Here is a 23,631-nt window from a genome sequence, read left to right as displayed (position 1 = left end):
ACAGGAAGACTGGGGTGCAGAGCCCGGCCCCTTCGGTGTCCCCGTGGCGGGCAGGGAGTGGCCGTGCCCTACCTGAGATGGCTGCGGAGGTGGCAGCAGCCCCGCTGTGGGAGGGCTTGGCCAATGTCCCTGGCATGGGGACACCCCGAGGATACATGCACACGCTGGTCATGGTATCCCTGGTGGAGCAGGGAGCCCTGTGGAGGGACACTGAGTGGCATCACCAGCCGGGGACGTGTCACAGCCAGCACTGCTGCTGTCCTGCTGCATCCAATGCCACCAGTCCCTGGCACATGGGGGACACCCACCGTGGCGACAGCGGGGAGCCAACGGGGAGGCGCGGGCACCTTGGGGATGCCACCGCTGGGTGCCAGCCCCCTGCAGCCAACAGCGGGGACACGGACACCGTCCTGCATGGCGTGGGGACGGTGGCACCCGCTCCATCCTCACGCAGGACCCCCCCGTTGGGCACTCGTGCGGGCCCCAGGCCACCCCGTGGGGATACGGCCAGGGTGCAGCACCCCTGGGTGCCACTGCAGGGGGGACGCAGTGGCATCAGGAGTGTGGGGGACGTGCCGGGGCGGAGGTAAAGCAGCAAACCCCGCTGGAGGCAGCGACAGATGTGCCCGCTTTGGCTAACGAACTGCGGCATGGCTTCCGATCCCTTGGGTGCCCCAGGGGTTGGGGGGGAGGTGGGATAGGACGGGGCAGGGTGCGGAGACGTCCCTGGGCAGGACGTGGCTCCCGCTGGGGCGACGCTGGCGGCTGGGAGAGGTTTGACTGGGCTGAAAGGGGGGGAGGCGGGACCCCCCCTCACAATGGCAGCCTCCCAAAATATGGGATGACACTGGTGGGGGGGGCCGGCGGGGCCCTGGGGACAGTGGCTGGAAGCACTCGCAGGAGACCTGCCCGGCGCTGGGGATGGGGACGGGGGCGCTCCGTCCGTCTGTCCATCCGTCCCCCACCCTCCACCGCAGGGCCACCGCCGTCCCGCCCCTGTCCTGCCCCAGGGCCGGGGGGGGGCTCAGGCTTTCAGCTGGTGCCACTGTGCCACCGCCTGCCGGGGCCGGGCGATCATGTCCTTCCAGTGCTTCACCTCGCCGGGGCCGCTCTTCCAGGACAGGTAGATCTGCGGGGACACGCACCGTCACGCGCCGTCCATCTGTCCGTCCGACCCTCTGACTGCCCCCTCGGGGACACCGGCACCTCTGCCCCTCACCCCTGGTGTTGTTCCACCCCCTCCCTTCCCCTGGGTTCGATCGGGTGCTGCCGCGCCAGGGGCTAATTGCCTCTCTGCGGCAATAACGGGGATGACTGCGCTCGTTTGTCATCGTTAACCGTAACGAGCCGAGTGCCGCATGGATTCGGCGTCCATCAAACCCGTCCGTTTTTTGGGGCCGGACCCACCTTGCCGATGACATCGTTGCGGCTCAGCCTGTCCTTGTCCATGACGGTGATGACGATGGTCGTCTCGCGCAGCCGCTCCGTGGGGATGTCGAAGGAGAAGGACTCGTTGAAGACGGGGTTCAGGCACCGCTTCATCACCACCGTCTTCTTCTTCTCCACCCGCTTGTCCTTGTACATCAGCCACACCTTCACGTAGGGGTCTGCCAGGGGGGACAGCACGCGGCGCTCAGCCCCTGCCAGGCACAGGGACAGGGCCCGGCCCCCCGGGTGGGTGTTGGGGGGCGATGCCCGGGGCGCTCGTACCTGACGTGCCCCCGATGTCCATGGCTTTGAGGTTCCGTGCTTTGATGATGTTCACCACGATGGAGTTGGCGGAGGGGTTGTAGCACAGCGACAGCAGCAGCTCCCCGCGGCTTCCCTGGGGGGGCCACAGAGGCCGTTAGGGCCCCCCCCGCCCCAAGACGGGCTCCCCAAAGGCACCTGCTCCTCGCTGTGGTGCGCCCAGCCTGGCCCCAGCCCCTCCGGGTGCACAAACACCTCCATGTCCCACCACGGGACCGGGGTGGTGGGCTGGGGACACCCAGAGCCACCCCAAAGGTGGACTTTGGGACCGGGCAGGAGAAAAAGGGGCCACCCTCGCGGGGGGACATTTCTGGGGTCATTGCCAGTGGGACATCTCAGGACCGTCCCAAGTAGGACCTTTTTTGGGGCCATCCCCAGTGGGATGCTTTTGGGGCCACCCCCTGCGGGATGTTTTCTGCTCCTGTTAGAGGCAGGAGAAAAGGAAAACTTTAATTTTAGATCTCCCTGAAATATCTCAGCCTGACCCCAAATGAGACGCTTGGTTTGGGCTACTTAATGCCTTTCTGTAACTGCTAGATGGGGACGACGAGGCACGAGCAGCCCCGTGTGGACACCCCGCAGGAGCACCCGAGCCAGCACGCGCCCCCAGGGTGGCCCCAAGACTTGGCCCCTTTGGGACACTGCGGAGACAGGGGCAGCCCCCCCCGAGGACTGTCCCCACGGGCCTTACGCTGCCGTCGCTGCACGGCTTCAGGTCCTTCCAGAAGGTCTGCATCTGGGTGAGGTCCACCTTGTTGAGGGGGATGGACACCTCCCCGATGGGGTCGTTACGGCTGAAGCGGTCGTAGTCCAGCACCTGGAGGTACAGCACCCGCTGCACCACCTTCTCATAGGGGAACCCTGCGACGGAGACGGAGGCGATGAGGAGGCAGCCCAAGAGCTGGGAGAGGTTCGCACCGACAGTAGCTGGCGGCCCCTCTCATCACCGGCAGCCACCGGAGAGCCTGCCCCGGGTGGCGGGGCCCGGCAGCCGCTCCGCCGCTATCCCAGTCCCTCCCAGCCCTTACCTTCAAAGAGGAAGGTCTCATTCCAGTGTGGGTTCAGGTTCTTCCGCTTCACCTTGGTCTCCAGCTTGTGCTTCTTGTCAGGGAGCAGGTAGATCTTGACGAAGGGGTCGCTGGTGCCGCTGAAGTCCTTGGCCGGCAGCTCCTGGGCCTTCATGATCTTGACAGTCAAGGTGGACTCCTGGAAGTTGTAGCCGACGCTGAACTGGATGCGGCCCAGGTTCTCCCGGCTGGAGCCATCGTGGCCCTCATCGTCCTCAGAGCCCGGGGAGAGCTGTGGCGGGGGAAGAAGGGGTCGTGAGTGGCGGACGTCTAGCTCGTGGCCATGTCGGCTGCGCCGTGCCAAGCTGGAGCCACAGCCACCGCCCTGGAGCTGTGTGTGCAGGGCCCCGAGCGCCGGCGTCTCCAGCTCTGCGGCGGGAGCTGTCAGCGGGCATCAGCCTCTCCCGTCTCACCCACAACCGTCCCCTTGGATGACTCCTGGCTCCGCTCCATGGGGATGGGGAGCAGCAATTAGCCAAATCCCTCCTGACAGCCCGCCCGTCACGGCCCCGGCACAGCTCCCCGTGACGGGGACTCAGCAGCGCGGGCTGGGACTGCCGGGGGGGTGCGAGGGGATGCCCAGATGGGCGCAGGCGAGGGACAGAGGCCGGCGCCCCTGCCCACCCGTGGCACCCACCATGAGCATCTCGCTGGTCAGGGAGTTCACCAGGTCGGAGACAGAGGAGCGCGGCTCCGTCTTGCGGTCGGACTCGTCATTCTGCGTCTGCCCGGGCACGGGTGCGGTGTTCACCGCCTTGCCGCTGGCTGGCAACCTGGGGAAAGAGAAGCAGCGCCCTAGAGCGGGGCCGGGGGGACCCCGAGGAGATGCCCGCAGCCTGGGGTGCCCCGGTGGGCCGGATCCAGGCAGAGCTGGGCTGCGGAGATGCCAGCCACCCACAGCAGCCTGTGGGCATCCCTGGTGGTGCCAGCCCGGTGCCAGTGCGCAGGTCAGTCCCTCACGGCCAGCTCACCGGGCACACCGTCAGCCCAGCAAGGCGCAGCCACCGCCCCCGGCCACCTCCTGGCCCCAGGGGTCCTCTCCAGCACCCCTGGCTTTGGCTGCGCCCACTCAGTGCTGGCTGTGTGGCCGAGCCCCGGCGCTTTGTGCTGCAGCTCAGTGCCTGGCTGATAACCATCCCCTCTCTGGTCACTGCTGACCCAGGGCCACCTTCTCTGGTGTCCTGCAGCCGGAACACCCACCCCGTCTGTCCCCGTACGGGTCTCGGGCGCCTGTCCTGGCGGCTGCAGGGATGCTGGGCATGGAGCCGGGGGGAGCTGCGAACGGACAGAGCAGCAATGGAGGCGGGCGGGCACACACCGGGACCACGCTGCCGTGATGCACAGGGACAACGGGGGACACAGGCACACGGCGGTGGGGACGGACCTGAGGAAGGAGGGGATGTGCGCGTGCACACGCACTTGCGCCCTGGCCGCGGGGATGGCACAACTCCTACACAAGCCAAGGCACGGGGACAAATTGACAGACGGACAACAGGCGCAGCTCCAGGACGCACGGACCTTGGCAGCACTGACCCCGGGGTGGCAAAGCCACGCATGCACACAGGATGCCCACCGACACGGCAAGCACACGCAGGCACGCGCCAATGGAGACGCCGGAGACCTGGGAGCAGTGGGGATGAAGGCGGCGCTGGGGTGGGGGGTGGGGGCTGTGGGCAGCCCCCTCACACAGGTGTGACGGCGCACGGGGAGGATGAAGAAACTGAGAGCTGGAGAGGCAAAGTCAGGTTAAAAACAGACTGAAGGCGGAGGAGACAGCGGCGGTGGGGCCAGGAGGGTGTGGTGTCGCTGGAGCTGCCTGGGCCGCAATGTGCGCCAGCGGCGGTCGTGGGCCAGCAAGAGAAAGGGAGGAAGAGCAAGAGAGAGGAGGAGGAGCAGCGTCTTCCACCACGGGATGGCTGGCCTGGAGGGAGGGAAGGGGAGAGAGAGGAGCAGGGTGGACAGAGAGCTTGGCCAAAGGCACAGGAGACGAACCGAGGCGCTTGGCTGGAGCCGCTGGGGATGGGCTAGAAGGAAGAAGCCAAGAGATGGGGACGGAGGAAACGTTTCGAGGCGGAGGAGTGCCGGTGGGGAGCTGTCCCCTCCGCCGGCCGAGCCCCACGGGGCCGAGGGGGCAGGGGAAGGAGATGGAGGCATGACGGCCATGCTCGTACTGTGATGGCGGGGACGGGGCTGCGAGCGGCTGCGTGGCGCTGGGTAGGGGGGGAAGTGCTAAAACATGGAGCGAAACTGAGCCGAGCAGGGTAAAAATAGCCGGTGGGCGAGAACGGTGCCGGTTCATTAACACGCTGATCACGCGGGGAGGCAGCACCCGCCTGCTTCGCACCTCCCCAAAGAGGGCATCGACACCGCCCGGGGCTCCTCTGCTCCTCGCCGCTCGGGTCCGGCCGGGCTCTGCCACCGGCGCCAGCCGCGGGAGCTTTGGGCGGCCCCCGGCAAGGAGCCTGGCGGGGCCGCTCCTCACTGCAGAGCTGCCCCCACGTCCCAGGGAGTGCTGCCCACCCCTGGGCACCAGTGGCGGATGAGAAGCGCGTTGGGATGCGATGCGTCTCAGCCGGCAACGCTTTATGGGGTCCCCGCAAGCCTGGCCGCGCCGTGCCCGCTCCCTGCACGCCCCCGTTCTCCTGGCACGGCGTCTCTGCCCTGCTCGGTGCGACGGCCGCCCCAAGCCCCCCCGGCATGCAGACAGCACGACGCTGGCGGCGATGAGGATGGGGATGGACGGAGGGAAGGCGGGGAGGGAAGGAGGGGGAGGAAGGGGTCGGGGTCTGCTCGGCGTCGCCGCTCCAGTGGCAGGACCGCGGGGGCCGGCGAGGAGAGCTGCCAGCGTCTGCAGACGTCGCCGTGCCCGCTGCCTGGCCGCTCCAACCTGGGCGCTCCGCGAGGCCGGCCTCCTCCTCCTCCTCCACCCTGGGTGAGGCCCTGGTCTCCTCCTGCTGCGGGACTGCCCTCTTCCTTACTCATACCTCTTGTCCCCCTGAGCGTTCGGCTGGTTCGGCTGCGTCCCAGCAGGTTGCAGGTCGGGGATATTGGCAAAGTCATCTTGCTCTGAGAGTCCCAAAACCAGGGATAACACCACCATCCGGCCTTCCCTGCCCAGGCGGCCCCGCACGCGGGGAGGAAGCAGAACGGGAGAGAGAGAAAGAGAGAGGAGAACAGAGCGTCAGGCGGGGGACCCGCTGCAGCGGTGGCCCCGCGGGCAGGGACAACCGGGGACGGCAGCGTGGGGAGCACTCCACCACCGGCCCCTGCGGAGGAAACGGCGTCTGGGACGGGCGAGGGCTGCGGGGAGAAAGGTGCCGGCTCCTGCCCAACTCGCCCCCGGCACCACGGCCACCCCTGTCCTCGGCCGGTGCCGCCAGCACGGCATCCCGGGGCACGAAACTGCGCCCGCACCGTGGTGCCGGGAGCCGGGCGGGAGGGTAAACAGAGCAAAGAGCAGAAGCAGCAGAAGTTAATGGCTCCGCAGCGCGGCGGCGGTCAACGGCAGCGGCTCTGCGGCGGGGAAGCGCCGCACGCTCGGCACGGCCCCTGCTCCGCGGGGCCCCCCCGCCAATTAGGCGACAAGGCTGGGTAAACAGAGAGGAACACGACCCTGGGGATGGCTAATGAGCCTCATCTATAAATCAGGAAGCCGGCAAATGGAGCCGGCGAGGAGGCTGCCGGTGGGAGAAAACAGGCTGCGCGGCGTGGCGGAGAGGGGCCGCGGGGCTGCCGGAGGTGTCCCCACCAGCGGTGAGAAGGGGACAAATAAGAGGGGGGGGGGCGCAGCTGGGAGGGACCCCCCCAGGGCGTCAGGGGCCAGCGGAGGGCACCGTGGGGAGGACAGAGGAGGAAGGAGGGGACGGAGTGTGCCGAGCAGCGGCGATGTCATGTGCCGAGATATGGGGACAGCGCGGGGCGCAGATTAGTCCTCGCCGCTGGAGGCTGAAAAGCCAGCGCTGATAGGGGAGCTGCGTTTGAGGCAGATTAAAGATCACACGCCTCCGGCGGCTCCCACCCGGCTGCCCGTGCAGATCACAGCCCAGGCGGAAGGCAGGCGGGCAGGCAGCGATATCGGGGCCGTGCAGCCGGTTGCCCTGCGCGGGGGCTGCCCCCCCAGCGTCACCCCCACCGCCCCGGGGACGAAGCCGGAGCATCCCTGCATCCCCGCGCTCCCTGTGGAGCGAAGGGTACCCGGGTGCCACGGATGGCAAAGCCAGGGTGGGAGGCGAGCCGGGGGAGTTTGGGACCCCCTTCCCCAGCCCCCCGCGCTGGGGACGGAGTCCCAGCCCCCAGGGAGGCAGCGATGGGACAGGGGGGACCCGGCGCTCGCCGCCGGCCGCGCGCAGCGTTTACCCGAGCCTGGAGGCACCGCCGGGGAGAGGAAAGGACCGAGAGCGAACTTACAGGAAGGACTTCATGTCCAAGCCGCGGTTGCGGATTTGCCCCACCACGTGGTCCCAGCTGCCGGGGTTGGAGCGGCTCCGGCCACCAGCTGTCCGATGCTTGGAGCCGGCGGCGATGCCCTGGCGCCCCTGGCCGCCGCGGGAGCCCCGGGGGTTGCCGGCACCGGAGGAGCCGCTGTGGGCCTGGAGGTGGCCCAGGCTCTGGCTGGTGGTGGGCTGGCTGTGGTTGCCTCGCTGGTGCTGGCTGAGGGGCTGCTGCAGACTTTGCTGGCGCATGAGCGTGCGGGGCCTCTGGCATTTGGGGTCGCCTGCTGAGGTGGGGATATACTCAAGGGTAGTGGCTGTGGACAAGGTGGAGTCCTCGAAACTTAGGGAGAGGAAGGGCAGAGGAGAGGAGAGAAAGGAGAAGAAGGTGAAGGGGCAAAATTGGAGGAAGGAAAAGAAGAGAGTTAGAGAGAAGATGCCCCAGCGCAGGGAGCGCTCCGGCAGGGGCCAGCGGCTGCAGCGAGCGGTTCCTCTGCCTCCCGGCCGCGGCACGGCCTCCCCGGCAGTGCCAGGCTCCCGCGCTGCCGCCATCTCGCCGGCCGCCCCGCTGCTGCCTCCCGGGTGCCGGCGGCGAGGGGCTCGGTGCCCTCCTGCTGCCGCGGCGCCTTCCCAGCGTGCCGGCCGACCGACCTCGTCTGCGAGCTAATTAATTAGGCTGCTGCGTGAAGGCGAATCCCTCGGTGCCCGCGTGGCGCCCGCTCACGTGCTGCCAGCCAGCCAGCCAGCCCCGTCCCCGTCCCTCCCAGCCCAGCACCCAGCCCGTGCCGTGGGGTCTCACAGCTTCACCGTCCCCAAAGCACCGTGCCGGCTGCGGTCCCTGCAGCGATGGGGACTGAGCCCCAGGACAGCAAGCCGGGTGTCCCCGGGGCCAAGCCAGGCAGCAGGGGGACGATGGGGACGCAGCACTGGGGAACACGGATGGGCTTTGCCCCGCCAGTGAGGGGGCACGAGCAGGCGAGCGGCGGGGATGCCCATCACTGCCCACGCAGCCAGCCCCGTGCCGGGGCTGCAGGCACACGGGGCGCAGCCAGCGCAGACCCGGGAAGGAGTGTGATGCCCATGGAGCTCGCGGAGCTCATGGCTTGTACCAGCGGTGGGACAGGGACGGGGACAAAATGCGTGGCCGGGTGCGCGCCTGGCTGCGCCGCTGGCGTGCAGAGCGGCTCGAGGGAGACGCAGCGCTGACAGCGGGTTTTTGCAGCAGCCGCCCAGCCCACCAGAACAAGGGGTGTGCAGCCCAGCCAGCCTGGCAAAAGCCCTCTGGGGGTCCTCGGTGCACGGGGAGACCCCCGGCACAGGAGAGTCGCCTTCAGCAGCAGCCCCCCCACCACAACCCCGGTCCCTGCGCTGCCCTGGGGCTGGCCGGGCGATGGCTGCAACCGTGGGGCGAAGCTGTGCCATCGTGCATCGCAGCAGTGGGGAAACAGAGAGGGGGAGAATAAAATAAAATAAAATAAAATAAAGAGGTGAAGAAAGAGTGAGAGGTGAGAGAAAGAGAGAGAGAGGGAGGGGAGTGGAGAGCTGGGACAGATGCAGCCCCATGGCCGGGGCCTGGAGGCACGCGGGGTGTTGAGCCTCCCCCGCGCCTGCCGCCGACCTCCTTTCGGTTTCCTATCAAATCCTAAATTAGTTCAATTTACAACCTCTCCGTCACAGGAAACTAAATCTGGCTCTGCTCGGCCCCGAGCCAGCTGGAGGCGCGGGCTCTGCCAGCACCATGCCATGCGGGAGCCGGCTGGGGATGGGGCACTGCAACCCCCTTAAACCTCCCAAAATCGATCCCCTGTCCCCAGCCTGGGATCCCCTGGGGCCACCGAGCGGCCGTAGGATGGTGGCACCGGGATGGCACAGCAGCCTGCTGCCAGCACAGATCATACCCAGGATGCCCAGCGTGAAAGAACCCCCCCAAAACACCTGAAATGCAGCAAAACATGACCACAAGTAGGCTCTGCAGAAAAGATGCTGAAAAAGCCTGCAGGCATCACAGCCGTCCCCTTAACCCTGCCCCTGCCAGACTGTGCGAGCGGAGCCCGTGGTGGCAGCTGTCCGTCCGTCCATCCGTCCGTCTGCCTGGCTCCCGGCCACCCGCAGCCCCTGCCTGACTCCCTGCCGTGGCGGTGCTGAGCCACCCATGGGCGCGCGCTTGCACAGCAGCTCGGCGCTGCCCCGGGGGGTTTCCCCTCTCTGCTGGCACCAGGCAGGGAGACGTGCCGTGCCGGACCATCTCCTTGCGCTCTCCTTCCCCTCTCGCCTCCCGGTGCGTCCCAGCGTGCCCAAAATGCTCGCCACTGCCCGGTGCTGGGCTCAGCGCCTGAGCAAGCAGGGGCTGCTGCAGCCCAGTGTGGGAGGAGCGGAGACCAGAAGTGTGGTCCCACCCGCAGAGCCACGTCGGTGGTCGCAAGCTGAGGACGCCCGACGTGCTCCCAGCCTCTCCGGCTGGTGAGTCCTACACGACGGCCGTTTCTTCCCCTAGCCCTGATAATGCTTGAGCTTTGCCCAAATCTGCCCCAGCATCAGAGCTGCAGGCGAGGTGCCGGTGCCAGGTCCCGCAGCAGCACCACAGGTAGGAGCAGCGCCACGTGGGGACAGGGCTGGCGCCGCCGCGCATCCCCACGACGTCCCCGTGCTGTGGGGACACGGCTCTTGCCCCAGGGGCGTCACCGAGTTGCTGCCCCCAGCCCGGGCACCCATCCGGGGGGGGGGCTGTGCCGGAGCGTGCTCACTCACTTGGACAGGCTGAGCTTCCCTGCAGCCAAGTGGCTCTGCACCGTGTGCCAGCGGCCCCTCGCCGCCTTCCCCATGCTGGGCTCGCTGTGGGCAGAGATGCTGCTCCTCATGCCGTCCTCGCCGCCGCGCTGCTTCTCCCCGGGGCGGCCGTCGCGCTCCCCCGCCAACCCCGCGGTGGCCGACGCTGTCAGCTTAGCCCCTGATAACAGAGAGCCACTGGGCCGGGCCGGCGGTCGGACCCCCCCAGACAGACATGAAGAGGGGCCGGACGGACAGACGGACATGTGGGGGAGCCGTTTTGTATGGGGAACGGGGGGGGGGGGGGGGGGGGGGGCGAGGATGGGGGAGAGAGAGCCAGAGGTGGACAGACAGACAAGAGACAGACAGACAGAGAGAGAGAGAGAGAGACATCAGCACTGCAAAAAAAAGGGAGGCCCCTGGCCGGAGGGTGCGCGGGGGGGGCTGGTGGAGGTGGCAGAACCAAAAAAATCCAAAATGAAGGGGGGAGGAGGCAGAGGGGCCCCAGGCCGGGGTCCTGTCCCGAACGCGCAACCCCAACCCGTGCTGCCGGGGGGCCCCGGGGCACCGGGGAGCGGGTGGGGGGGGGTTGCTCGTCTCCATGGGGCTGCCCATGGGGGGCCGGGGGGAGGAGGAGGAGGAGGAGGAGGAAGGCGCGTGGCTGCTGCCCATGTACTCACTAGACGCGAGCAAGCCCGGTAAGGAGAAACTCACTTGAGGGAAAGGCGCGGGTCACCATACGGGGCGTAAGGTGAAATGTTTAGTATAAACTCCTTGGGAGGGTACGAGCTCCATTTCTGCTGCACTGTGTTGTCATTGTTATTCCAAAAGTCTCTGTCTAGATCGCTACAGCGGCCGGAGACGAGGGGAGAAAGAAGAGGGAAATACAAGAGAGAGAAGCTGAATTCCTGCCGGGGGGAGCGCAGCCCCCCGCCCCCGGCCAGCCGCTGTGGCCGAGCCCTGCGGAGAGAAATGGACAGATGGACAGGCAGGCAGGTGGACAGACGGACGGACGGAGCGGGGCAGAGCTGCGGAGAGACAGGCTGGGAAGGAGAGAAGGACGCAGAGGGGTTAGAGGGAGCTGACGGCGCTGCGACCCCGCACGTGGGCTTGGGCAGGGGGCCGCATCCTGGCATCCTCGGCAGCCGGGTCCAGAGGCCGACGCTGTGCCTTGAGATGGGGGTGGGAGACGAGCGGCGGTGATGGGAGGGGGCTGCGCCCGGGTACCCCGATGCTGGGACCCCCCCATCCCCTCCCTTTTGCCAGTGTGGGGAGATGGGAGCAGATCCCGTGCCTCCTGCTGCCACCGAGCGTCAAAAGCAGCGCTCGGTCCTCGCACAGCTCCCAAAATGCTGCCAGCTGCACAGGCAGAGCCGTGTGGGATGTGGCCCCGTCCCGGATCGGGATCTCTGGTGTCTGCACCCCACCGAGGCTGGGGTTTGCGGTAGCCCTGGTAGGGACCGTAGCTGTTTTCTGCCCAGGGCGAAGTGCGCTCCATCCCCACGGCGCTGCACGGTGCCAGGGGGTGCAGGAGCGCAGCCGGGGGCCCCTGGCTGCCAGCCCCCCATATGCACCCCAATTCTGCGCTCCCTGACACAGCCCTGGTGGTCCCAGCTCTGCGGGGCACTCCATCCGTGGGGCAGGACTCAGCACGCCCAGCCCGGGGACACCGCTGGGGACACCCACGCCAAAGGCCGATAACTCCCCATGGGTGACTGCAGGAGTGGGGGATGCTTTGGCACGACAGGGGGACCACCCATCGCCCAGTCTCCCCAACCTAAAATCGAGCCCACGGGAGAGAGCTGGGCAAGCGTCTGCTGACGCCCTTTTGGGAGCAGAGGGGACAGCCACCTCTGTCCCCAAGGAGGGTCCTTCCGCGGCTGGGTGGGTCGGGGCACCTCGATCCCGGTGTCCCCACACAGGTGACGGCAGGCAGGGCGCTGTGTGGGCTGTGGCTGTGCCGGGGCCCCCGCTGGCACCGCAGCCCCTGCCCCTCTCCCCCCGCCCTGGCACCTACTTGATGGTTTTCTTCTCGCTGCGGCCTCGGCTGGAGTCTGGGGTCCCCACGGTCTCCAGGGACGTCTTGTAACGCTTTCCCTATGGGGACAGCAGAGGGTCACGGGCAGCATGGAGCCCCCACCATGGCAGGGGGGGCTGCAGCTTGTGCCCTCCATTGCTTTGGCACCAAATTTTACCCTCGCCTTCATGGCCTCCCGTGGGTGCCTCCTGCCCAGCGGCTGGCTCTGTCCCCATGCTGGGCACCAACCCCAGGACGGAGCAGCAGCTGCACCCTGCACCCCGCCACAGGGCAGGAGTGTGTAATTTTAGGCTTAATTGAAGTTGGATTAATTGAGTTCACCTTCCCAGCAGAAGGGAAGCGGTGCCATATGCTAACAAAGCCGCGCTCGCTCCTAACTGGGGCTCGTAATCAGGGCGCTGCGCTGTGATTTCCTACGGTGGGTTCGGCGTGCCGCTCTCTTCCAGGGCGGACAAGAGCGCAATTAATGCTGATTAGTGAACGATTAGGAGCAGCGCTGCAGGTGCCCGGAGACTGCAGCAGGACGGGAGAAGGGCTGGGGGCACAGACCAGCCCCCACCACGGCACCCCGGGGCCTGTCCATGGCACGGTGCCCACGGGCACACCGCCGCCACCGTCCCCTGAGGTCTGCCAGCACGGGGCTGGCGGCTCAGCCGGCTTGGCCATGGCTCCCGCGTGCCATCGAGGGTTGGGGACACGGCTTCCAGTTCCCAGCCTGGACGTATTCCCGGCCGATTTCTACTTCTTTGCTCCTCTGCCAGCTTTGCCCTTCTCCTCCCACGTTTCGCGCACGGGCACGCTCGCAGGAGCCGCCGCCTCCCTTTGCGGGCAGGTCTGGGTCCCCCTCCCCGCCACGCTGTGGGGGCTCTGGCCGGGGGGGTTCTCCCGTGCAGAGAGCCGCAAGAGAGAAACCGCTGCCTTCAGAGCACTTGACCCAGATTTGGATCTCGTTGTGAAGGAAATGCAGTCAGGGCCGGGCAGGGTGGCGAGGGGGCTCAGCGACGCCGAGCGCCCCGGGGTGCAGGAGGAGCTGGGGGGCACAGCCCACGGCAGGGACGGGGACAGGGACGGGGACGGGGACAGGCTGGCTGCCTTCCTGCCGGGCTCTAGCAGGAAAGAGCGCGCCGAGCAGGACAGGGGCCAGATCGTTGCAGCTTGTCACAAGCGTGTATCTATACGTATTTGGAAACTTCCCTCCATGCCGCACAAACAGTTTCACCCAAACATTTAATTATCGCCTTTCCTAAAGAGCAAAATAAAAGCTGCAGCCGGCATCGCCGCAAACTGTGCTCGGCAATGGGCTCTGCCTGCAGGCAGCCCCGCACCCCTCGGCCCCCCATGGGGCACGGCCACCCCGCTGTCCCCCCCTGCGGGCACCCAGCCCCAGGGCCACTTACCAGTCTGCGCTGGCACCACTGGCAGATGCCACACAGGACGATGGTGACGCTAAGGCTGACGGTGATGATGGCTGAGACGAGGATGACATCGCGGGAGGGGGCCCCTGTGGGGGAGCAGAGCAGAGCTGAGGTGGGGGACGGGGAGGGACGGCCCTTCTGGGGACCCACGGCTGCCCTACGGCACCCACGGCCACCCCAGGGCACCCCCGCTCTGTCCCTCCGCTCTGTGCCCTGTGTTGCAGCCTGAGAGCCCCCCACATTCACCCCTCTGGTCAAACCGCTGGGGGCCATGGCACAGGGAGCTCCCCCCCAGCAATAAATGTGATATGGGGACCTGGACACGAGAGGGGCTGTGTGGTGGCCCTGGCCGAGAGCCCCTGGTGCCACCCCGCTCCTCCCCACACCTCTCCCCGCTGCAGCGTGGAGGTTTGGCGGGACCCCAGCCCCACTCAGGCCCACCCCTGTGTAGGACCCCCCCTGCGGTGACATCCGTGCTGTGACATCCCCGCTGCCAGCGTGGGGTGGGGACTGGCCGCCGCTCGCGCCCCAGCCAGCGGTGGGAAGCAGCGAGGCCGGAGCGAGCGTGCCCGTAGCTGTGCTGCAGTATAAATATTAAACAATAATCGTTAATAATTAATTCGCCCGCAGACCTTGTTATTGTAATGAAATTTGCCAGCGGCTCAGGCGCTCGCATGAGTCAGAGAGGCAGGATCCAGCGCCCCGGCATCCCCCCGGTGCGTGGCGGGGACCCCGGCGCCCCGCTCCCACGCCTGCTGCCCGGAGAAGGACGAGGGGTGACAAAGCGGCCCCAGCACTGGTGGCCCCCGGCCTCGGGAGGGAATAAAACACAGAGGCAGGGGTGACGGTGGCAATGAAGAGGAGTTTTACAAACGCCCCAGAAGCGGCTGCCTCGGACGGAGCTGTGCGCCTGCTGAGGCTGCGAGGTGGCAGTGCCAGCCCCGGGGCGGTGGGGACGGGGCTGGGGGCTCCCTGCGGGCTGGGGTCCTGGGACCACCGGCAGCCCCAGCCCACACACACACGCTGCCTCCTTCCAAAACCAGGCCAGGGGGGCTCCAGCGCTCGGTCACGAGGACCCGTGAATAAAACCCGCTTAGCAACTGTTGCCTAGGAGGGAATTTGGGACCAGCCCTTAATTTCAAACATTTATAAACTGCAGCCAGAGAAGCTGCTGGGGGCGCAGAGCGCTCGGCATGGGTTAACTGGGCAGCCTGGTGTGGGCAGGGATGGGGGCGAGCTCTCCTTCTGCCCCCCAACTCACCCTGCTGCTCGTCCCCATGGCCCTGAGACCTGCTTGGTGACACGGTGACACGCAGGACACCTCACCTGCCGCTGCACCAGACCCCAGCCAGGGGAAGTGGCATCCCAGTGCTCCCAGTCCCCAGCATCCCTGCGCGCTGCTGGCCTCCCCAGCACCTGGGGCTGAGCTTCTGTCTCATCCCTGCAATGCTCCCGGCCACCATGTCCCTTCTGTGTCCCCAGGGGAAGGGAGGGGGGAGCCAGGCGGGACAGTGAAGGGCTTTGGGAAGGCTCAGCACGCCCTGAGCAAGGCCAGGCTGGAAAATGCCAGCTCAGCTGCTCCAAAAGAGGCGAGCTAATGGATGCGGTGACAGTGACCCTGTGCCGGTGGTGGCTGTGACCCCCCCAGCTTAGCCAGCAGCTTCAGGAGATGCCACGGTGCTCACAGGGTCAAGTTCATCTCCAGTATAATCCGGTAAAGGGAAATAAAAGGGGAGAAGAAAAGCGGGAAGGGATGCGTGCTGCCTGCACCGTGGAGCCAGGGCTGTGAGGATTATCCTGCTTAGGAAGGAGAAATCGGGGATGCTGTCACCAAGGGGACTTTGGCTCCTGCCGGTGCCACGCAGTGCTGATGCTCGATGCCTGCCCCGGTGACACCAGCGGGGACCTGCCCCCCCTGTGGGGCCACGCGCCCCCAGCACCAATGGGGAAACGCTAGCCTCCGCTGCAGCAGAGGTTTAAATGACTTGTTTTCTGGGCAATTAGCGCTGCTTAATTAGACAGAGAAGCTGAGCTCAGAGCTCCTGGCTGGTCCCCAGCCACGGGCGCTGCCTGGGGCGCAGCAGGGTGGCGGGGCTGGGGGTGGCACGGGTGGGGACGCAGCCCTGCGAGCGGATGGCAAACGCAGCGCTGCTTTCTCCACGGGTCTCCTGTGTGTGCCGGTGATGGAAAGGGCTGGGAGTAGGGGGCCAGGGCTGGGGGGGGGGGGGGGCTGCAGAGCTGCCAGCCACTCCTGAGCACGAGCGAGCGCGCAGGGAAATGAGAGAGGGATGATGGTTTCCTAAGCGCCGCGTGAGCCGGAGATGCCGTGAGATCGGCCCGGCGGAGGCGAGAAGTGCTGATGCCAACGGATCTGACACGCAGCGGAGCGGCAGCACCGGTACTGCCGGGGGGGTGGGAGGGGGGACAGCGGGTGCTGGTGCTCCCTGGCCTGGGTGGCGCTGCATGCCTCAGTGGCCCTGCGCACCTCAGCTCTGCAAGATGGGCTTTGCTGGAGCTCAGCACAGACAGACCCAGACCCAGGCTCGACCAAAAGCCCCCCCGGGGTCCTGCCACCAACCTGCCACCACACACCGCTGGCCCTGGGCAGTGCCTCCCGTGTGGCAGCGGGTGGGCAAAGCACCTGCGAGGGGTACCTGGAGGGATCCTGGCCACTCTCCCCGGTGGAAGGAGCTGGGAAGCTCTCCCAGGGACAGAAAGGGCTTGGGCGAGTGGTGGGCGCGAGCCGGCAGCATCCGTGGGCACGCGGCTGGCTCTGACCTCCGGTGCCTGCTCCACAGGTGCCCTGTGGATGCCCACCCTGCACAGCCTCGCAGGGCTTTGTTTTTGGGTGCAGAACCGGGGGAACAGCCAATTTCCCAAACGATTCCCGGGGAGGAGAAACCAAAGCTGTGCAGAGCTTCCCCCCCACCCCGCTTCCAAAATACATCCCCACCCCACCCCGCCTGCCGCGCTCTCGAGAAGCGCCATCAAAGCCTCTTCCGCAGCCGGCGTGCCACAGCTCCACGCAGAGAAACTTCTCCGCATGCCAAGCCGCCTTCCGCCACGGCGCGGGTGCCCAGCGCGCCCGCCCCATGCGCCAAGCCCCGCGCCAGCCCCGCGCCTCGCCAGCCCAGCAGCGGAAGCGCACGCGCTCGCAGAGAGGGGGAGCGGGCGAGGGTGCCAAGCGAGCCGTGCCTTGCAGCCTCAGCAGGACACGATGCTGAGCCCAAATGGGGCGAATGGAGAGGGGACATGGCAATGATGAGGAGCAAAGGGAGCGTGATCCTGTCCAGCACAGTCTCAGAGTGTCCCTGTGCTCCGCGGGAGGGCTGTGCCGTGCCGTGCCGGAGGCCGCGGGGCGGGGAGCGAGGTGGCCGCTCTGCCACACCGGGGCTTCCCAGATGCTGTTTGCCTGGCGCCAGGCCGTTAATTCCTCCTCTGCTCATCCTCCCACTCATTTGCTAGATATTTCCCAAACCTCTTATTTTTAGGTTGCAGCTGAGAAGCTGTGAATTTGCAGCTTTCGCTCCTGTGCGCGATGCCGGGCGCAGTGTGGGTGGGATGGGCAGAGCGGGCAGCGAGACCCGGACCCCACGGCGGGCAGGGGGAGAGCGGCCGGGGTGCTGGGACGGAAACCCCCTGAGGAGGGGGCTGGGACCAGTGCTGTCCCTGGAGGGGAGCACGGCTGCGTGGCAGGGATGTTGGAGCCCTGCAGCCATCCCGCCACCCTGGCAGGTTTCTGGCCGTGGTCCTGCCACCCGGCACCCGTCTGCACAGACAACGCGCCGAGTGCCGCTGCTCACCGCACCAGGCGCGCCTGGGGCGAGAGGGAAGGGAACAGGCGTCTGCTCTCCATCTGTGCATCTGTCTGTCTATCCGTGCATCCCCCTCTCCAACACATCCATCAATCTCTCCAACCATCCATCCCTCGTACACATCTGCTTCTCCATCCAGCCATCTGTCCAGCCCCCGGAGCTGTCAATCTGTCCGTCTCTGCCTCCCCCACGTGGAGCAGCCTGCCCTGGGGGGCTTTGTCTCCAGACCCCCAGGGACCCCCCACACCTCTCCAGCCCTCTCCCCCAGCACTCAGATGCCTGCTGCTGCAGCAATGCCGACACACCGGGGCCTGGCAGGTGCCTGCTGCTGGAGGTGGCACTGTTGGCTCTGGGAGACGAGGATGCCCTCCCACAACACCAGCACTGCTCCATCCTGGTGCCAGGAACCCTCCTGGCGTGCAGGCTGTGTGCACGGCACGGTCACTGGCACAGCCACAGTACACAGCACGTGCAGGGCGGTGAGGTCGGGTCCTGCTGCCCCCAGGGCACGATGTCCCCATGCCCATGGCAGCCAGGAGCACCCGTGCCCCACTCCAGAGCAGAAGCTTGTGGTAGAGGCAGAATCTGGCACGTGAGCACACTCTTCCCCCAGTGGTCTCCCATGTCCGGGCTATTTTTGGCTCAGGATTTCCGGAGACGCGTGTGGTTTCTGCGCTTCGTGGTCCCCACTGTGCCGCTCCTCCCGTCAAGTGCCCACCCCCCCAGCCCCTCAGGACTTTCTGTGCCCGTGGGTTTCCATCCATCCCACGAGGCGTCACCCTCCCTGTTTCAAGCCCACCTCCTGACATCCTTGTGCCATCCCTCACGGCTTCCCCCACCTTGACCTCTCCCATGCCATCTCCCCCAAAACGCAGGCACACTCAGGTTGAGCACCTGCATGCACAGCCTCGGCCTCACCCCCTCCTCCTCCTCACCCCTGCGAGCCCCCTGGCAGCCCCCGGCACTGTCCAGGCAGTGTCCCTAGCCACCAGTGTGGGGATGGGAGCCCCTCAGAGGGCTTGGTGCCAGGGGCTGCGAGCACACGAGGGATGCTCAGCATGGTGGCAGCCCCCAAAACAGAGGCTGGTGGTGCTGGGGGAGGAAGGAAAGTGCAGGAGAAGAAACACAGCTGGGAGGGGAGGAGAGAGGAAGGGAATAACAGCCCAAGGAACGCCCTGGGGACACGGAAGGACTGGGAAACCCCAGGCTGCACCCTTAGCTATATGCTGAGACCCTGGGACAGCAGGGATGGTCACCTATGGGGCAGCGGGGGCAGCCACCCATCACCCCCCCAGCCTCCAGTGTCCCACTGCGCGCAGGCGGGGCGACGTGCATCCCACCGCGCCCTGCACCGCTGCGCTGCGCCCTCCCTCCCTCGCCGCCCCAGCCTCCTCCATCGCCCCGGCTCCATCTCCGTCAGCGCCACCGGCCGCTTCCCTTTCAAACCTCATTAACTCCCCCCAAGGTGACCCGCTCCCTCCTGCAGCAGGGCCGCAAGCCGAGCCACCCGGGGACGCTGCGAGGGGACGGGGGACCCCGCACGCTCACGGGGCACCCCGAGCCCACGGGTGGGCGCACGGCAGCCCTGCGCGGCGAGAAGGCCGGGACCGCAGGCTACGGGACGAGCCCCCCGAGCCCTCCAGGGACACTCCTGCATGCCCCCGACCCCCAAGCCCTGTTCCCAGGAGCCCAGGTCCCCTCTCGGGCCCCGCTCGACGCCCCGGCTGGCGCTCTGCCTTTGCACACAGTCCCTGCGCGCCAGCCCTGCTGTCGGCTCTTCGAAAGCCCTTCCCCTGCTGAATTCATCTATAATAGATATTGTAGCTGAGCCCCCAGGGGCCGGGGGGTGGCAGCGATATTATCTGCATCTGTCTTCATTCCCCTCTCCCCCGCCCTTCCCCGGCAGGCTGAAAAGCCGCGAGATCAGGCGGAGGAAAGCCGCCTCCAGATCCTCTCCTGCTCCTTGGCGCGGGGGGATCAGCCAGACCTCCCTGTCCCCGTCCCCGCACCCCCCGCAGCCAGCCCTGCCCGTCCCTGTCCCCGTCCCGCCACCTCTGTGGGCAGCTGAACTGCTCGGGGGTGGTGGGCAGGGAGCGACAGCTGGCAGCACCCATGGGTGAGCGAGAGCCCGGGGGGCTCAGCACCCCCACAGGCACCCCACTGCCATGGGGGATGGGATGGAGCCACCGCGGGGGAAACATGGGCGCTGCCAGAGCTGGGGACAATGGGGATGGGGTGAGGCTGTAGAGGATGCTCTGGGGCACAGGCAGCAGCACGAAGCCCGCTCTGGAGGGGCTGGGGGCCGGCAAAGGGGGGAGCCCCAACCCCCAGCAAGGCAGGGACACGGGGGAGGGGCAGGACAGGCAGGGGACAAGGGTGCTGTGCCCGCGCCGTGCGGGACGCATGGCTGCAGCAGGTGCCTGGCTCCCAGCGAGGCTGGCCAGCCCGCGAGCGCTGCCAGCCCTCCGCTCTTTGTCTGCCTTCCCCCGGCTTCGCGCTCCCCCCTTCCTCACAGCCCCTTCGCGCCAGCCCCCCCGCCCGCCCCCAGCCGTGCTCCTGACGGCATTTCGTCTCATTTCTAACCCGGCTCTCAGCTTTTGTCCCACCCTCGGCACCCGCTCCGACGTCTCCCGGCACTCGCCGTGCCAGCGCGCAGCCCTCCCCGAGACAGCGCCGGGGGAAGGCGCACGCAGCACCGGGTTATTTATCCACCGCCTCCCAAGGGGCCAGCAGAAACGGAGCCCGTGGGGACGGGGACGCAGGTGGGGACCAGCGGCCGCAGCTCCCAGCACCTGCCTGGTGTGTGGGGATGAAGCCGCTGCCTGGAGAGGGGACAGCTGGCACTGGCAGCAGGGACGGAGGGGACATCTCGCCTGGCAGCACGGCGTGTGGCAGGGCAGTGGGGAGGGGGGGCACCGGCGTGGGGGACATCGTCCCCGTGACACAGAGGGCACCTTTGGCTTCAAAGCCAAATCTTCAAAGCTTTGCCCTCGGCCACAGCTCCCCTGACACGCCGCAGGGTGCGGTACAGCGGGCAAGGGCCCTGCCAGCGGCGCAGCCCCCCCAGCCCCCCAGCAGGATGTGGCTGCTTTGGGAAGCCCCCCCACCTCGGTCCCGGTTTTGAACACCCCCTGCAGCTGCCCCCTCGGGCATCCCCCCCATCATCTACCAGCGGCTCCCCGCCCTCTGAGGCTCCTTTGCCCCAGGCACGTCACAGATGGTGGCAACGTTTCCCGAATCACCCCAGACATCCATCCGCCCCCTAAAACACACAGGGAATGCCGGAGGCCACCGCCACCGCCCCGCGCCCCCCGGGTGGGCTTTGCCCTCAGAGGGGCGCAGCACCGGGCTCGGGAGGGCTGACGGCACCCTCTGCCCAAGAAGGGTCTCTCCCAAAACCAGGGCACCCCCATGTTCTCCACGGCCCCCCAGCACCCCATGCAGCCCGGCTCTTCCCAAACCCAGAGGGGCTGCCAGGAGCAGGGGCAGACGCGGGTGCCAGCGGAGCAGAAGCGCAGAGGGAAGCAGGGGCACCGATGAACGAAGCAGATGGTGTCCTGGTGCTGGGCACCGCAGCACCCCGCTGCCCCGGAGCCAGCCTTGTGGGGACAACCCTTTGTGCGGGGAGAGCCAGGGACAGATTTGGGGGAACAGAAGGGGTCTGCGCCCTGTTCCCACCCCAGCAGCTCAGGCTCTGCCGTGCAACCTCGCAGCCTGGCACAGCAGCTGGTGGCCCAGCGTGTGCCAAGGGGGACACATGGTGGGGGCAAGGGGCAGGGGCAAACTGGGGGCAGGTGCAAAGTTCGGGGGGAAAATCAACTCGGGCGCAGAGCTCGAGCTCTGGGAGGGAAGGGCCACGCATAGTGCCGGCGGGGACCGGGCTCACGTCCCCCCTCTGCCACCACACTGCCGGGTGACCTTGGCCAGGCCATCGGCGGTGTCGCGCTCCCCTGTCCGCAGGGCATCCCATCCCGGTGAGGCTGTGGGGACGGAGCACCGTGGGACCGAGCTGCTCCCGTGCCGCAGCAGGCGGGAGCGCCGAGCCCCATGGAGATGACAGCTTCCACTCGAAGGCTGCTCACCGGGGCCTCCAGCTCCCGGGCAGCGCCGACGCTGTCACCCGCCACGGGTGACGGGTGCGTGGCGGTCCCCGGCGTGGCCCCACGCTGCCGCTTCCCGCAGGCCTGGCTCTGCCGGCTGCCTGCAGCTCGCCCCAGCAAGGCACGCCGGCAGCTCCTGCACTCCCTGTGCTCCGCCACATCCCCGCCGGCACGTCCCCTGCCACCGCAGGACACGCCGTCCTTCTGCCCTCTCCCTGGGCCCGGGGACCCCAAGGGTGCGAGCTGCCGGGCCCCGGCGAGCCGCCGCGTGCCAGCAGCATCCCTCCTGCCGCCCTTGCCCGAGACCACCCCGGCGGTGTCCCGGAGCCCTCGAGGCGAGGCCGAGCGATGCCTTCAGAGCATGAGCTCAGCAAAACGGCGGAGGCCAGAGCCCCCTCCCCAAGCCCTGGCGCGGCGGTGGCGGCGCTGGAGGAACGGGGCCGGGGGACCCCGGGAGGCGAGGGCTGGGGAGGGGCTGCGGGGACGGCACCGGGCGCTCAGCCTCGGGCTCCGGGCGCTGCCCGGGCTGGGGGGCGCCGGCCCCGAGGGTTGGGGCAGTGCCGGTGGGGGGGGGGGGGGGGGGTGGCCGGGGAGCCCCGGCCCCAGCGGCTCCGCAGGGCGGTGACTCGTCTGGGAGCCGCGGCGGTGACTTTGTCCCCAAAGTGCCGTAACTCCCGGCCGGGACCTCCGGCCGAGCCGCAGCCGGGGAGGCGAGGGGGCAGCCGGGCAGCCCGGGGAGGGCGGCGGGGGGCGGCGGCGGTGGTGGGGAGCGGTGCGGGGAACCCGGGGCTGGGCGGGGGGGTGGCGGCGGCGACCCTCGGTGCCCCCCCCCCCCTCCCCGTCCTCCCGGTGCCCCCGGCGGGCTCACCTGCGCTGGCAGCCTCCGGGTCGAGGTACATGGTGGCGGGCGGCGGCGGGGCGCGGCGGGGCCGCGGCTCATCAGACGGCGGCGGGCGGCGGCGGGGCGGGCGCGGGGGCCGCGGGCGGCGGCGGCGGGGCCGCGGGGGCCCGCATGCGGCGGCGGGGGGCCGGGAGCCCCGCGGAGCCCGTGCTGCCCGCCCGCTGCCTGCCTGCTGCCGGGCGCGCGGGTGCGTGTGCGTGTGTGTGCGGGTGTGCGCGCGTGTGCCCCGACCGCGCATCCACTTGCTGCTCGCTGCTGGCGGGAGAGGAAACTGCAGCCGCCGGGGAGGGGTGGGGGGGGGTTTGGACGGGGGGGCGTCGGTGCCGTGAGCGCGGCGAGGGAGGGGGGGGGGGGGGGGGGGGGGCAGCGGCGCGGCCACGCGTGTGCACCGGGTGCCGCACACGCCCGGGGCGCCGCGCCCACGCCCACGCGCGGTAAGACGCGGGGGCGCGCACGGGGCGCCGCGCCCCCGCGGGAACGCCCGGCCCCCGCACGCCCACGCGGAACCGCGGCCGGCGCCGCCCGCGCGCCCCCACGCAGCGCGCCCACGGCGGGGGCACCGCGGGCACGCGCGCGGCGCCGGCCGCGGGGCGCACACGCGTGGGGGCCCACGGGCGCGGCACGGGCACGGGGCTGCGCACACGCGCGCACCCACGCGCGCACACGCCCCGCACGACGCCCCAGCCCCGCAGCTTCCCCGAGCGGCCCCGTTCCGGACGGCTCCAGGCCCGGTTTTCCCGGTGCCGGGGCGCGGCGGCCGCCGCCGGGGCACTGCGGGCAGGGCGGCAGCGGCGGGCGGAGGAAAACCCGGAGCGGAGCCGTGGAGGCGCGGAACGGGTGCGAGCCGTGCGCTCGCTGCCTAACCCCCCCCCCGCCCCAGCACGCAGAGGCAGTTTCTGCCCGGCTTTTATTGCCTCGTTACCATTTGCTAAAGAGATGCAGGAGAAGAGCAAACAAACGGGAGCGCGGCTCTGCGGAGCGCTGGGGCTGTGCAAACAGCGGCACCTCCGCCTCCATCCCCTGGGGGGCTGCGCGGCAGGGGGAGCCCCCACCGTGGGAGCGGTGGGATGCTCACCTGGACGGCCAGGGTGTCGTGGAGCCCCGAGGGGCAGAGCCCCAGCTGGCCTCGTGGGACGGAGGGGCTCAGGTGGGTGCTCCCTGGAGCCGTCCTGGGCCGGGCAGAGCCAGGCCCCTGTGCCGCGGTGGTTCAGAACCTCTTGGGACCTAACCTCGACTTGCCCTGCCCGCAGGCTGGGTTTTGAGCAGGGAAGGAAGCAGGGGATGCCCCCTCCTAAAAGAGGCTGCGGAGGAGACCCTGCCCCAGCAGGGCTGTGTTTGGGGATGGGACTG

At 68.5% G+C, this 23,631-nt stretch overlaps 1 protein-coding gene across 5 annotated transcripts; it reads right to left on the bottom strand.

Annotated features, from left to right (window-relative positions):
* Positions 1–1,024: 1,024 nt before the first annotated feature.
* SYT7 (synaptotagmin 7) lies at positions 1,025–22,279 on the bottom strand. 5 transcript variants are annotated; one of them, XM_035539817.1, is made up of 13 exons: positions 22,249–22,279; positions 13,448–13,551; positions 12,030–12,109; positions 10,727–10,858; positions 9,995–10,210; positions 7,224–7,589; positions 5,801–5,926; positions 3,454–3,589; positions 2,778–3,048; positions 2,441–2,610; positions 1,711–1,825; positions 1,408–1,607; positions 1,025–1,129 (listed from the first exon to the last, which is right to left on the bottom strand). In XM_035539817.1, exons 1-13 carry the CDS (start codon positions 22,277–22,279, stop codon positions 1,025–1,027), a joined length of 2,052 nt encoding a protein of 683 aa, XP_035395710.1. The 5 variants fall into 5 exon arrangements, with proteins under 5 accessions (XP_035395710.1, XP_050567253.1, XP_035395713.1 ...); XM_050711296.1 differs by lacking the exons at positions 5,801–5,926; positions 7,224–7,589; XM_035539820.1 differs by lacking the exons at positions 5,801–5,926; positions 7,224–7,589; positions 9,995–10,210.
* Between the last annotated feature and the right edge of the window lie 1,352 nt (positions 22,280–23,631).

The sequence above is a fragment of the Cygnus atratus genome, chromosome 5, assembly GCF_013377495.2.
Source record: "Cygnus atratus isolate AKBS03 ecotype Queensland, Australia chromosome 5, CAtr_DNAZoo_HiC_assembly, whole genome shotgun sequence".
In the NCBI taxonomy this organism is placed as follows: domain Eukaryota; kingdom Metazoa; phylum Chordata; class Aves; order Anseriformes; family Anatidae; genus Cygnus; species Cygnus atratus.
This window is presented reverse-complemented; position numbering and strand designations above follow the sequence as displayed.